This window comes from Eubalaena glacialis, chromosome X (genome assembly GCF_028564815.1).
Source record: "Eubalaena glacialis isolate mEubGla1 chromosome X, mEubGla1.1.hap2.+ XY, whole genome shotgun sequence".
Lineage (NCBI taxonomy): Eukaryota > Metazoa > Chordata > Mammalia > Artiodactyla > Balaenidae > Eubalaena > Eubalaena glacialis.
Window position 1 is genome coordinate 134657755 of NC_083736.1, and position 16426 is coordinate 134674180.

At 39.5% G+C, this 16426-nt stretch overlaps 1 protein-coding gene across 1 annotated transcript in view; it reads right to left on the reverse strand.

Annotated features, from left to right (window-relative positions):
* The window catches only part of CD99L2 (CD99 molecule like 2), a 104421-nt gene that overhangs the window by 39247 nt on the left and 48748 nt on the right, over positions 1 to 16426 (reverse strand). Inside the window, exons 2-4 of the mRNA XM_061178870.1 lie at positions 13490 to 13549; positions 4133 to 4201; positions 2997 to 3071 (exon numbers count right to left, since the gene is read on the reverse strand). Coding sequence (XP_061034853.1) covers positions 2997 to 3071; positions 4133 to 4201; positions 13490 to 13549 — 204 coding nt within the window. The remainder of the gene's footprint in view (positions 1 to 2996; positions 3072 to 4132; positions 4202 to 13489; positions 13550 to 16426) is intronic.

The window sequence follows — 16426 nt, forward strand, 5'->3', positions numbered from 1 at the left end:
TACCAGAGTGGGGGGGGGGTGAAATGGGTAAAGGGGATCAACTATATGGTGATGGAGGAAACTAAATTTTTGGTGGTGAGCACCCTGTAGTGTATACAGAAGTAGAAATATAAGGTTGTACACATGAAACTTATATAATGTTATAAGCCAATGTTGCCTCAATAAAAACCAAATTTTTAAAAATACATATGAGTTTTTTTACAAAACAGACAAAAAAAATGTTTGTGATATTATAGTACAATTTGCAACATGTTACCACTGGGGAAAACTAGGTGAAGGGAATAACGGCTCTTTCTGTAGTATTTCCTACAACTACATGTAAATCTGTAATTATCTAAAAATAAATTTCTTAAAAGTAGGCAAAGGGGACTTCCCTGGTGGCGCAGTGGTTAAGAATCCGCCTGCCAATGCAGGGGACATGGGTTCGAGCCCTGGTCTGGGAAGATCCCACATGCCGCAGAGCAACTAAGCCCGTGTGCCACAACTACTGAGCCTGTGCTCTAGAGCCCGCGAGCCACAACTACTGAGCCCATGTGCCAAAACTACTGAAGCCCGCATGCCTAGAGCCTGTGCTCCGCAACAAGAGAAGCCACCGCAGTGAGAAGCCCACACACCGCCATGAAGAGTAGCCCCCGCTCACCACAACTAGAGAAAGCCCGTGCGCAGCAACGAAGACCCAACACAGCCAAAAATAAATAAATAAAAATAAATAAAGTACAAAAAATAAAAAATAAAAGTAGGCAAAGGGAAAGTTGAGAATCAAGGTCATTTTGTCAAGAAAGGTTTGACAGTTAAACATCTGGACTTCAGCAGCACAGAGAAACTTAGAAAATATAGGGTTGGACTCTTCCACTGTTGGTGGGAATGTAAACTGATACAGCCACTATGGAGAACAGTATGGAGGTTCCTTAAAAAACAGAAAATAGAACTACCATATGACCCAGCAATCCCACTCCTGGGCATATACCCTGAGAAAACCATAATTCAAAAAGAGACGTGTATCCCAACATTCATTGCAGCACTATTTACAATAGCCAGGACACGGAACCAACCTAAGTGTCCATCGACAATGAATGGATAAAGAAGATGTGGCACATATATACAATGGAATATTACTCAGACATAAAAAGAAACGAAATTGAGTTATTTGTAGTGAGGTGGATGGACCTAGAGTCTGTCATACAGAGTGAAGTAAGTCAGAAAGGGAAAAACGAATACACTATGCTAACACATATATATGGAATCTAAAAAAAAGGTTCTGAAGAACCTAGGGGCAGGACAGGAATAAAGATGCAGACGTAGAGAATGGACTTGAGGGGAGGGGGAAGGGTAAGCTGGGACGAAGTGAGAGAGTGGCATGGACTTATAAATACTACCAAATGTAAAATAGATAGCTAGTGGGAAGCAGCCGCATAGCACAGGGAGATCAGGGAGATCAGCTCAGTGCTTTGTGACCACCTAGAGGGGTGGCATAGGGAGGGTGGGAGGGAGACACAAGAGGGAGGGGATATGGGGATATATGTATACATATCCCTGATTCACTTTGTTATAAAGCAGAAACTAACACAACATTGTAAAGCAATTATACTCCAATAAAGATGCTAAAAAAAAAAAAAAAGAAAATATAGGATTGGCAAAAAAAAAACCAACAAAAACCCCGAACGAACTTTTTGGCCAATCCAATAATTGAAAATTGTTTTAAACCAGCAAGTTTGTGGTAATATGTTAGGCAGTACTGGAAAACGAATATGAGCAGAAAAATTATTACTTTTATGAAAGTGTGCCCTCTTAATATTCTGATAAAACAGCAAGTATGTTTAAAGCATTTCTGTGCCACCTCAAAATACAGAGGTTGACACAGGAAAAGCATTTGCGCGACTGTATCAGTTCTAAGCAGTGCTAGCCACTTCTCTCATACAAGGTTCTTCCTTGAAGGATTCAGTAGTACGACTACGGTCATACTGACTTGAAGATCTGACAGACATTTTCTTGAAAATGAATGAAGTGAGCCCATCACTTCAAGGGAAACAACTAACAGTATTTTTTGCCAATGGTAAAATTTAAGATTTCAAGCAACATTAAGAATTTTGAAAAACTACTACTTTGAGCTTGACAGCTTCCCAATACTTAAAGACTTTTTCCAATGAGATGGGTGGTGATAGTAACAAATGTGATGTTCTGATGTAGAATGAAATGCGTCAACACCGGGAAGGTCTGCATAAGGCAGGGCACCGACATTTTCCCAGGGACCAGTGCACGATGCTCCCAAACCACGACCAGTAAAAGATCCATTCAAAGGATAAGAGAGGCGGGTTCACTGGGGTCAAGGATGGAAGATTCATTAATACGGTTTCATACTCCACACTGCACTTAACCTGTAAGAAACAACCAATGGCTGAATTTTTGTCTCATATCAAAGAAGAATGTCCATAATTACATGAATAGTCAATTGAAATATTCCTCCTTTTTCCAGCTGCATATTTATAGGAAGCCAGATTTCCTTCATATACTTCAACCATAACAATATATCACAACAATTGAATCTAGAAGCAGATGTGAGAGTCCAGCTCTTCCACTAGGACAGAGATCACAGAAATTTTCAAAAATATACAAAAAAATCTTCCCACTAAATTCTGTTTTTGTCTTGCAAAGCGTAGTCATTTACCATAAAAATATGCTATTTATGTTAACAGATATGGCTGTATTATTGTTCATTTAAAATTAATAAAAATATTAAAAATTTTTTTTTCTGTTTTAAGTTCAAAGATGATAAATATTGATAGACGTGACCAACACCTCAATAGAGATCCTCCATAATTTGAGGAGTCCTGAGACCAAAACGTTTGAGAACCACTGTTGTAGGGTTCTCCTGGGCCTTGAAGTGCCCCCAGCTCTGCTAGGCCAGGAGTGGCTCTGCGGGCTGTTGTAGTTAATGAGTTACACCCTGACCAGGGAGCTACAGCACTGGCCTGTGCCTTCAACCAGCTATGACTTACCTCCTCCTCCTGCACTCGGCTTCCTGTGGCCATGATCTTGATCATCCAAAGCATCAGCCAAGTCAAATTTACTACCTTCAGTGAGCCCCAAAACATAAAAAAAAACAGCCAACTGATTAACAACTGGGTACAAGATTCCAAAAAAACAAGTCAACATTCATGGGCTCTGCTGATCAGCGAAATCAATGAGTTAAGACAAAGAAACTTAAATTGGGGTCTGACTCCTTCTACAGACACTGATAATGAAAATACCAACAGGATGGAGCAAGTTACTGCTTTCTGCCTTTGCAATTTATTACCAATTTTCCACTACTTTATATTCCCACACATGCTTTGCTTAGGCCAGCAGTCAGACCATTTTAACAGTAAACTCACTGATTATAGGTATTAACCCAAGATTCAAAACCAGCTGCATAGAGTCAGAAACTGGACAATCAAGAGGGAGGCTACGTGGTCACAATGCACCTCTTTGAGGGTGCAGATGTGAAGACGTGAGGGCAAACTGTAAAGCAGCACTCACTCTTTTGGGTCATGACTGTCTCTTCAGAAGAAAGGTAGCTATCCACTTCAAGGAACATGGTAGCATGCTCCTTAAGTACTAGTAACAAGTTGCCAGATGGGAGCAATGACTGCGCTCCCCACCCCGAGGCTACGTTTCTCTTTATATCAGTGAAGATATCTGAATAGTAAAATGGCCCATCTGGAGAAAAGTTAAAACAGCTCCAGGAAAGAGTCACAAAGAAGCAACAAGTTCCAAAATCCTTCAGTGAAAGATGACACTGTTAAGCAAATGCCATTTCAAAATGCTCCAACTGCCTAAAGAAAATGTTTGATGGGCTTCATAAAACCTAAACAATTATATCTTCCCTGATCTTAGAGTGTAAAATGGTTGAAAAGGGGAGGAAGTCCAAATGCATTTTTCTCTTGAGATTCTCCCAAGCAGGACTTTTCATAAAACACACAGAAGTCATAGTGACTGGTCATACTCTATTAAGTTAAACCCAGTGTTCAGATGAAGGTCTTGGTTGGCATTGCACACACAGGACTTAAAACTATGGGTAGTTCAACTGGATACTACCCCAGAGGGAGCTCCACGGGGTCCCTCCTTAGTGCCCTCCTCAGAACAGCCGTGTTACCTGCAGGCTTTGCTGGAGCTCTGGTCGCTCCCGGTCTCCTGGTTGTGGTGGTGACATGGTCCCATCTCTCTAAAAGGGGGAAAGGGGACAGCAGGGGGAGCACAGTTAGTAACAACACACAGCAGCCACTGCACGGCTCAGGGAAGTCACAGCATGAGTACAGCACTCCTGTCCTGGTCCTTGAGGCCCCTCTAATGCCTCTGAAGAATCACCTTGAGGATGACAAAGAGATGTAAGAAGGTTTACATGAGACGAGTTCTGCTTGCTTTTCTTCACAGGATGGGTGGTGAGGTGGACATGATCCCACATTTGATCTGGTGATTAGTGGAGCTGGGACTTGAGCCCAGATCGACAGGAGATGACCACATGCTTCAGGGGGTTCCAGAGCTTGAGCACAACCCCTGAGAGCTCCAAGCCTTGGTTGTCACCACTCTCAACCTGGCACCGTAATCACAGATAATACTGCCCAGGGATGAAGTGACGTTATGTTCCAGTAGAGTATGGGAGTGTCTCATAAACTGAAAGTGGTTACAACACCAACAAAGTATTTTATATAAGTGTGGTTACTGCTGTTAATACTAGGTCTTTCAGCTCAACCATATTCCTTTAAAATTGTGGACTTCTTGCACATCAATTACGTAGCATGCCATGAGTTTTCCAATAGTTTCTTTCCTTAAACATCAAGACTGTGTTGTTAAAAAAATAAAAATAAAAATAATGAAGCCCCCCAAAAAAGACTATGCTGTAACTGTTCCTACAATTAGAGGTAGAAGAGGGAAATGAAATTTAAGTAATGGGAGAGGCAGAGATGAAACAGGTTTGGCTTTATGCACAGCAACCATTCAATAATTAATCAACTACTCAGAAAAAAAACAGCAAAAATAGAAATTGGTTGAAAGTAAAAGGATGGATAAAGGTATACTATGCAAATAGCAACCATAAGAGAGCTGGGAGAGCTACACTATTATCAGATAAAATAGTCTTTAAGACAAAAATTGTCATAGGAGTCAAAGAGTGACATTTTATAATAATAAAAGGATAAACCCAGCAGTGAGATATAAAATTTTAAACATGTGCACCTAACAACAGAACCCCCAAAATATATGAAGTAAAACGTAACAAACTGAAGGGAAGGATAGACAATTCAACAATAGTTGGAGATCTCAATACAATCCTTTCAATCATAAATAGAACAAAAGGGAAATACAAGATTTGAACGACACTATAAACCAACTAGATCTACCAGACATCTATAGAAGGCATGCCCTCAAAATAGGAAACACATTCTACTCAATTACACATGGAACATTCTCCAAGAAAGACCACAAGCTAGGCTACAAAACATACCTCAGTATATTTTAAAAGTCTGAAATCATACAAATTGTGTTCTCCAACCACCATGGAATGAAAATAGAAATCATTAACAGAAGGGCATTTGAAAAATTTCCAGCTATATAGCAATTACACAACACACTCCTAATAACCAATGGTTCAAAGAAGAAATCACAAGGGAAATCATAAAATAAACTGAGATGAATGAAAATAAAAACACAACATATTAAAACTTCTGTCACAGCAAAGGAAACCACTGACAAAACGAAAAGACAACCTACTGAATGGGAGAAAATATTTGCAAATGACTGATCGATAAGGCATTAACATCCAACACATACAAACAGCTCATACAACTCAACATCAAAAAAACAAACAACCCGATTAAAAAATGGGAAGAACTGAATAGACATTTTTCCAAAGAGGAAATGCAGATGGCCAACAGACACATGAAAAGAGGCTCAACATCACTTATCATCAGGGAAATGCCAATCAAAACCACAATGAGATATTACCTCACACCTGTCAGAATGGTTATCATCAAAAAGACCACACCAAAAAAATGGTGGCAACAATGTGGAGAAAAGGGAACCCTCCTACACTGTTGGTAGGGATGTAAATTGGTCCAGCCACTGTGGAAAACAGTATGGAGGTTTCTTAAAAAACTAAAAATAGAACTTCCATATGGCCCAACAATTGCACTCCTGGGTATATATCCAAAAAAAACCCCAAAACACTAATTCAAAAAGATACATGCACCACAATGTTCACAGCAGTATTATTTACAATTGCCAAGATATGGAAGCAAACTAAGTGTCCATCAACAGATGAATGGAAAAAGAAGTGATGTGTATATACACACACACACATACACACACACACACACACACACACACAAATGGAATACTACTCAGCCATAAAAAAGAATGAAGTTTTGCCATCTGCAACAACATGGAAAGACTTGGAGGGTATTATGCTAACTGAAAGACAAATACTGTATCATAGCACTTATATGTGGAATCTAAAAAATAAAACAAACTAGTGAATACTTAAAAAAGAATCAGACTCACAGATATAGAAAATAAACTAGTAGTTACCAGTGGGGAGAAGGAAGGGGGGAGGGGCAAGATAGGGGTAGGGGACTAAGAGGTGCAAACTATTATATATAAAATGTGCTACAAGGATATACTGCACAACACAGGGAATACAGCCAATATTCTATAATAACTATAAATGGAGTATAACCTTTAAAAATTGTGAAGCACTAAACTGTACACCTGTAACTTACATAATATTGTACATCAACTACTATACTTCAATTTTAAAAAATGGGCAAAGGACTTAGACATTTCTCCAAAGAAAACATACAAATGGCCATCAGGTACATGAAAAGATGCTCAACATCACTAATCATCAGGGATATGCAAATCAAAACCACAATGAGACATCATCTCATACCTGTTGGGATGACTACTATCAAAAAAACAAAAGATAATGTGTTGATGAGGTTGTGGAGAAAAAGGAGCCCCTCCTACACTGTCGGTGGGAATGTAAAATGGTACACCCACGATGGAAAACAGTATGGAGGTTCCTCAAAAAAATGAAAAACAGAACTATCATTTGGGGACTTCCCTGGTGGTGCAGTGGTTAAGAATCTGCCTGCCAATGCAGGGGACACGGGTTCGAGCCCTAGTCTGGGAAGATCCCACATGCCGCGGAGCAACTAAGCCTGTGCGCCACAACTACTGAGCCTGAGCTCTAGAGCCCATGAGCCACAACTACTGGAGCCCGTGAGCCACAACTACTGAAGCACACGTGCCTAGAGCCCGTGCTCTGCAAGAGAAGCCTGCGCACCACAACGAAGAGTAGCCCCTGCTCTCTGCAACTAGAGAAAGCCCGCACAGCAATGAAGACCCAATGCAGCCAAAAATAAATAAATAAAAAATAAGTAAATTTATTAAAAAGAAAAACTATCATTTGATCCAGCAATCCTACTTTTGGGTATATATCCAAAAGAAATGAAATCAGGATCTCAAAGAGGTATCAACATGTCCAAGTTCACTGTAGCATTAATCTCAATAGCCACAATATGGAAACAACTCAAGTGTCCATTGATGGATGACTGGATGATGAAAACGTGGCATATACATGCAATGGAATAGTATTCATCCTTAAAAAATAAGAAAATCCTGCCCTTTGGGACAACATGGATGGACTTGGAGGACATCATGCTAAATGAAGTAAGCCAGACACAAAAGAACAAATACTACATGACTCTACTTTTATGAGGAATCTAAAATAGTCAAATTCATAGAGAGTAGAATGGTGGTCACCAGGGGCTTGGGGGAGAGGGAAATGGAGGAGGTGTCAGTCAAAGGGTACAAAAGTCTGGGGGGAAAAAGGAAAATAAGCTGGTGAGGATGTGGAAAAATTGGAATCCTCATACACTGCTGGTAGGAATGTAAAATGGTACAGCGACTGTGGAAAAAAGTTTGGCAGTTCCTCCAAAAGTTAAACACAGAATGACCATATGACCTTGTGATTCCACTCCCAGGGTATATACCCTAAAGAATTAAAAGCAGGTATTCAAACAAGAACATGTACATGCAAACAAAAACATGTACATGCATGTTCACAGCAGCATTCTTCATAATAGCCAAAAGATGGAAACAGTCAAATGTCCATCAACTGATGAATAGATAAAACTGTGGTCTATCCATACAATGGAATATTACTCAGACATAAAAAGGAATGAAACACTGATACATGCTATAAGGTGGATGAACCTCCAAAACATTATGCTATGTGAGAGAAGCCAAAGACAAAAGGTCCCACATTATATGATACTATTTATATGAAATATCTTGGAGAGATCAGTCAACTGATACAGAAAGTAGACTGATGATTGTCTGGGGCTAGGGGGAGGGAGAAATGAGGAGAAACTGCTTAATGGGTAAGGGTTCTTACTCTGGAGTAATGGAAATGTTTTAGGACTGGATAGAGGTGGTGGTTGCACCACGGTGAATGTCTTAAAATGCTACTGAATTGTTCGCTTTAAAATGGCTAATTTTATGTTACGTGAATTTTACTTCAATAGATTATTTACAAAGAGGGAAGGGTGGGAAAGGAGAACATCATCACAACTGCATGTGCATTCTACCACAATTCAGTTTCAGTAAAAGTATATAGGGAAGTTGAGAATATGGAAAGTCTTTCTCTTAAAATGATCATACTTCCTTCACTCTTTGCGAAGGCTTTGGGTACACGAATGCATACTTCAATGTGGAGGCCACACCAGTGGATGGATTTTTACGGTAAGGGAACCACAAGTGATAATCTGTTGTCATTATGTATTTTTTAAAATCTAGATCATCAGTTTAGAGATAGTTTTATATCTATAATTTCCATTTGACTTTGCACCTATAATACGAAGAAGTACAGCTTACCTGTCTAAATGAGGCTCCTTATGTATACCTTATATTATGGTGATATGTATACTTAGGAAAGAGCAATGACATTACTGAAACCATTATTTGTGCAACTTTCAGACAAGCAATTGCCACTTATATAATATTAGCTTAAAATCCGTATGCTTCATGCAGTGCTTGTGTAAAAATATTTCTTCTTCCAGCTTAAAAAAAAAATCAACTGAACGTAGATGTGAAGGGTTTACTTGGGGGACTCTGATTTCTGTTCTATCCTTATGCTGTGCCACACCGTCTTGATCACGATAGCTTTGTGGAGCTCTGCCCTACTACTCACAGCTTCTGAGGAGCCTGGTTTCTCGGAAGATCTGCAGGTGCCAGTTCAAGAGAGTGTGCTCCTTACATGTCTAGGGAACCCGATGCTGTGCCAGAGCCTGAGCCTGCAGTGATACAGAGCATGACCTTGGATTTGTGCACTTTTAAGATACCATTAACTACAGATTTTCTTGTTGTGAGCCTTTGAATGGGATTTATTATCATCCATAATTGAGATGAGCAAAGTCTAGCTACTTATCAAGGAATTAGAATAGTAGGTCACCGTCATCAAAGCAAAGAGCTCCTAAAATAAAGACATCTGTTTCTTTGAAGCCTTGCTCAAAATGACAAACTTAGAAAGGATTCTCTGATGCTCAGCAAATGCTGCCAGCAACACTGCACTCCTGCCGGAGCGCCTCTTTGTAAGGTGTGCCGCACCTCTGGGTGTGGCTTAACGACAGTGCCACGGCATTCGGAGAAAATCGGGGCACTCATAAGAAGCTTGATTCGGCAAAAGCAGAAGTGGGTTCCCCGTGAGATGATTGCACACAGAGAGAAAAAGGGAGAGATGACGGGAGAGATGGAGGGAAGTGGGGAGTGAAGGCGGGGAGAGGGAGGGGCAAAATTCTGAAAGCAACATGGTGAACCTTGAAAGTGTTATGCTAAGTAAAAGCAGCCAAAAGTAAGTCCACATATTATATGACTCCACTGACATGTCCCAGAACAGGGAAATCCAGAGAGACAGAAAGGAGATCAGTGGTTGCCAGGGGCTGTGGGGGGAGGTGAAGAATCAGGGGATCAGAGGGTAATAAGTCAAGGGTACAATGTTTCTTTTAAGGTGATAAAAATGTTCTAAAATTGGCTATAGTGATGGTTGCACAACCGTGTGAATATACTAAAAGCCACTGAATTGTACATTTTAAATAGGTGAGTTGTATGGTATGGGAATTATCTCTAAATAAAGCTTTTAAAAAAATATTGCAGGAGCTTCCCCTTGTACTTAGAATAAAGTGGTCACTGTGCCCAATAACAACCTATATGATCCAGCCCCTGCCAACTTCTCCTTTTCTCCAACATCCTCCACACTCTGGCCACACAGGCCACCTTCCAGGCCTGAGTCAACCCAGTTCTTTTCTGCCTCAGGGCTCTTACACTTGATCCCTTGGCCTTGAAGGCCCTTTCCCTGCTCTTGCATGTCACCTTTCCTCAGAGAGGTCTCTACTGCTTGATCTAAAGTAGCCAACCCTTTTTGGGGCCCTCCCTGCCCCATCACCCTACTGTATCTGCTCCAGAGTACTCTATAATATCTGAAATTATTTTATGTACTGTCTGTGTCCTTCTGGAGAGAACAGCTCCATGAGGGCAATGACCTAGTCCACATGGTATGCCCAGCAACTGGAGAAGTGCCTGGCAACAAGCAAGCACTCAATAAACACTGTTGAATGGATGAATGAATGTCATGTACAAATACCCTGACCAAGGTGTCAGGGACTTTTTCAACAAGAAATGTACAATGTACAAAGTAGAATGTTCTCCAACCGGAAAAACAACTGAGCCAAGGAGAGATGGACGGGCCTATCTCTTTGAAACCTCAGTTGCATGAAATGCAAGCCAAGATAGAAAAAAAGGATGGCAGAGTGATGTGGTCTTGAAGGATGTCATTCAACCGAAGACACCATGTGCTGGTGGTCCTACAGGTCCCAGACACACTGGCTGATGGGTGCTGATGAAGATCAGAAAAGCCGGTGCACAACTGACAAAGGGATATAAATATTAAAAAGTCCTCCATCAGGAAATTAACAAATTTACTAGTTAGGTGTCTGTTTATACTTACTGTGTTTGTTTTGTTGTTTGGTCATGATTGGTTTCGGAAATGTTAAACAATTCCATTAAAACCATCACTGCTAATAAATTAAGTATATTTATTTTCCTGGGAATCTAAAAGGCCACCTGCATGTACAGGACTGTGGACATGCTCAGGAAAGACCTGAGAATGCTCAAGGCTCTCACCTCACACCACACACAAAACTATAAAGCTCTTAGAAGTTCATTTTTAGGTATATGATCCATTTTGAGTTAATTTTTGTATAATGTATAAGGCAGGGATCCAAATTCACTTTTTGCATGTGGATATCCAATTGTCTCAGCACCATTTATTGAAGACACCATTCTTTCCCCATTGAATAGTCTTGGCATCTTGGTCAAAAGTCAACTGGCCATAGATGTAATGGTTCATTTCTAGACTCTCAATTCTATTCCATTGAACTCTATGTCTATCTTTATGATAAGTACCACGCTATCTTGATTACTGCAGGTTTGTAGTAAGTTCTGAACTTTAGAAGTGCGAGTCCTCCAACTTTTTCTTCTCTTTCAAGATTGTTATATAACCCTTACAATTATTATTAATTTATTATTATTAACCTCATGCAACAGATGAGGAAACTGAGGTGCAAAGAAGTCAGATAACTCACCCAAGGTAACAGTTAATAAGTGGCAGAGGCAGGGTTCAGACACAGGCAGTCTAACTCCAGAGCCCGTGCCTTTCTCAGTCCTGAATATACAAAGAGACCTCTCAAACTCATTAAAAAAAAAAAAAAAAAAAAGACAAGCAACCTGGCAGAAAAATGGGGAAAGGATATGAACAGACAATTCACCAAGAGGAAAATGCAAATGGCAAAAAAATATATGATTTTTTTGTCCATGATACTGGTAAAATGTTTTTGATTGGTAAAATCTGGCGATGGTACGGGTCTGGGGGAAAAAGGTACTCTTGTAACAGTATCGGTGGGAGTAGACGATGGCACATGCATTGTGGAAACAATTTGTCAAAATCTATTAAAATATAAAATACATAAACCCTTTGGCCTGATAGTTTCATTATACTTGGACACAAAGGAAATAGACCAGAATGTTCACTGAAGTCCCATTTGTAATTGTGCAAAACAGAAACAAACCACGTGCCTGCCAGTAAGAAGTGGCATCACTGGCCATGGCCAAAGCCACACCACTGGAATGCCAGCTCCATGAAGCATACGCTTGTGAATGAGATATAGGTATAAAAATACAGATATATAGATAATATAGTGTGTTTAATAGTGGCCCCCAAAATATATAGCCAAGTCCTAAGCTCCAGAACTTACGAATGTGGCCTTATTTGGAAAAAGGGTCTTTGCAGATGTAATTAAGTAAAGATCTTGAGATGAGATCATTCAAGATTATCCAGATGGGCTCTAAAACCAACAAAAAGTGTCCTTATAAGAGACTGAAGAGGAGAAGACACACACACAAGGAGAAGGCCAAGTGAAGACGGGGGCAGAGACTGGAGCCATGCAACTGCAAGCCGAGGATCACCTGGAGCCGCCGGAAGCTAGGCTAGGCAAGGAGGCATTCTTCCCCTAGAGCCTTCAAGTAGGCGTATGGTCCTACCGACACCTTGATTCTGGACTTCTGGCCTCAAGAACTGTGAATAAATTTCTGTGGTGTTAAGCCACCCAGTCTGTGGTACTTTGTTACAGCTGCCTGTAAGAAAGGAAACTAACGTAGATAGCTATATTCACTCAGGTCTTCAATACATATTCAGTTTTTTTAAAAGTTGTGAAATACATATAACTGAAATGAAAAACAGCCCTACACATGTTATGTAAAACAAAATCACTGAATAATCTATGAGTACAGATGTTCACAACAGCAGAGAAACCTAGTTGGGACCAGCATATCTCAAACTGACTTAGGAAGCTCCCTCTTGGGATGGGAGTGGGTATTGTAGGATGGGGAGGGATCAATGGAAATATCAACTTTACTTTCTAAGCATTCATGCATTTTTTTAAAAGAATGGTTTAAATTTTTTTCTCAAAAAAATGTAAAGAGAAACTGATGACAAAGCTTAGCATTTGAGAGACTACCTGTAGATACCGTTCTAAGAATACCTGTTATAAAAAGATCTAAAAGGAGAAACAAATCCTTTATCCATTTCCAAGTATCTTTTTCTGAGCTAGAAAAAGATAGTCCTTGGAGGCCACTGCTGAGGTGTCACACCAGTAAAGGCTATGACTTGAGCCAGAGAAAATCCTGTATCAGTTATTGCACATTTTTGGTATTCTCCACAAAGGAAACAAAGGATTTTAAATATTCAGATTTTCTTTAAATAATGCAATTTATGATAACCATGTTATACCTGATCAAGTGAAATACAGGCCACCTATTGTTTTCCCTGAATGTGTATTCTGAATGGGTAATGCCTATTAAGCATTATTATTTGCTTTCAATAGTTTGATTTACTACTCACGCTTTACTGAGGAAGTTTCTTCCAATGCATCCTCCAGACTGAAACCAACGTCCCCAGATCCTAAAAATTAAAAAAAAAAAAAAAAAAGATTTTTAAATGTAACTGCCTTTGCAAGACACAAAATAATACTGAAATACTCTTGTAATGGTCACTTCCCTTTAGACAGTGTCATGAAGATAATGCCACAAGAGGAAATCAGTTGAAACCACCCAAAGATATATTGAATTGATATCCTTTGACAAGTAACCTATTGCTACCAAAACAACAACAACAACAAAACAGTCTTCAGTCTACTTGAAGGCTGAAGGCTCAACTGTATGAAACATGAAGTACAATCTTACTAAAAAAAACTTTATAGTATGACTTTTGCAACAGGGAGTGTCAGAGCCCAAAAACTCCACTGATAATGGACAAGTTCTTCCACCCCATCCCGTCTCTCACACAAAGGCTGCTCTGCATTTTGGCAACCCAGGGCACCTTCCCCCCTGATCCCAGCAACTACACCTAGACTAGTATCTCTGACTAATTACACATAACTAAAAAGGCGCTGAGGAAGAGTTTTTCACAAGAGAATTTGTCCTCCGAAGTGGACCCATCTGCCCAACCCTGACTGCTATTGAACTTGACAGCTTTCATTCCCTCTAGATGGGCATGTAGTTTCCCATGGGGGTATATACATTAACTCTCAAGCAAACCACTATGCATATATACTGAAGTTGAACAAATAAGTAAATGGACAGTGGATTATAAAAGCCAGGTTTCTCACTGTTGGAGAGGGAGGTTACAGATAAGGAGAGAAGGCTAGAATGATCTATGTGATAGTGGATCGGAGTTGGAGACCTCAGTATGAACCACATTTAGCTTGATATATATACAGATGGTTACATACAGAAATATTCATAAACATGTGTATAAACATGGGTTAGTATGCAGATATATATTCCCTTGCTCTGTCAGGTGAAAAGACCTAGAAGCAACAACACCCCAGTAGCAATGAACACACCGAGCACCCAGATCCTGGTTTCTAAATACCATTCTCCAGTAAATGGAACCAGAGCTCCTTGGAGATATGGCTGATTCTAGAATTGGGGCAGGAAATATCTAGATGAGTTTGGAGCATCTTACAGTGCTAGGAAGTACTTTAAAATATATTGATATTGGTTGGTATATGTCAAAGGACCACAGGGCCGACTGAAAGAGTTCTCAATGGCTAAAGCTGGAACAATTTTAAGCAGCAAAATAAAGTGGTATTGGATTATGACCCTAAGTATAAAATAAATTTCCATGAGTCCAGGCTGATATAAATAATTGAACAAAAACATAAAAAGGAGGGAATAGAAGAATTCAAATTAATTTATATAGATATTTCTCCTCTCCGTAAGTGTTGACTTCCTTCCAAGATTACAGTATGAGAAGGTGGGGGGAAGAGATAGTAACTTTACAGTGGAGAAACCTGACAAACTCTACATCAGCCAGGCGATCAAGGTTAACTTTAACAGTGATGAGTCATATTGATACTATATTCCCTTGATATGATGTGATGACAAGGGCACTATACCTGTGTGGTCTTCCTCTCAAGGAAGTGTAACTCTATAACCCCAGTATAATCATAAGGAAAACATCAGAGAAATTCCAATTGAGGGGCATCCTACAAAATACCTGACTAATACTCCTCAAAACTGTCAAGGTTGTCAAAAACAAAGTTTGAGAAACTGGCATAGCCTGAAGAGCCTAAGGAGATGTAATGATGGAAAGTCATGTGGTACCCTTGATTGGATCCTAGAACAAAAAAAGGACTTTAAGTAAAAACTAAGTAAGTATGAATAGAGTATGGACTTTAGTTAATAATAGTGTATCAGTGTTGGTTCATTAATTGTGACAAACGTACCATGCTAATATAAAATGTTAATAATGAGGGAAACTGGGCGTAGAGCACATTAGAACTCTTTGTACTAGCTTTGCATTGTAAATCTAAAACTGTTCTTAGAAAGTTTATTTTTAAAAATACATTTTCTATAGCAAAAAAAAAGGGGTAATCACTAAAAGAAGAGTTATATGATATATAACCTCTAACTTATTCAAGAAAAAAAAAGAAAGGTCAACACCAACAACTAAAATTCAATTCAACAAAAGTCACCAAACAGAAAAAAGAAACAGAAACATGTTAAATAGAAAACATGGACTTTAACATAATATGTACAATCATATCAGTAAAAAGTGAGTGTAAATAGAGTAAATCTCCTATCAAAAGATAAATGGGGACTTCCCTGGTGGCACAGCAGTTAAGAATCTGCCTGCCAATGCAGGGGACACGGGTTCAAGCCCTGGTCCAGGAAGATCCCACATGCCGCGGAGCAACTAAGCCCGTGCGCCACAACTACCGAGCCTGTGTGCCACAACTACTGAAGCCCGTGCGCCTAGAGTCCATGCTCTGCAACAAGAGAAGCCACCGCAATGAGAAGCCTGTGCACCGCAATGAAGAGTAGCCTGCACGCCACAACGAAGAGTAGCACCTGCTCGCCACAACTAGAGGAAGCCTGTGCGCAGCAAAGAAGACCCAACGTGGCCAAATAAATTTTTTAAAAAAAGATAAATGGGATAAAAAATTACTATATGCTGTTGACAAAATATACACCTAAAACAAAACATATATATATAAACATATATATATAAACATATATATAAGCATATATATAAACATATATATGTATATAAAATAGAGAAATATATCAGGCAAATGCTAACAGGAAGGAAACAATATTAATATAAGACAAAGATAAAATTTAAGACCTAAACCTCTAAACAGGAAAAGAGCAATATTTTATGGGAATAAAGCATATAATCCACCAATAAAATAAAAGTCTTACACTTAATAACCTAGCTTCTAAAATTCTAAAGTAGACTTCTGCTTCTTGCTATGATGAAATAATTGGTATC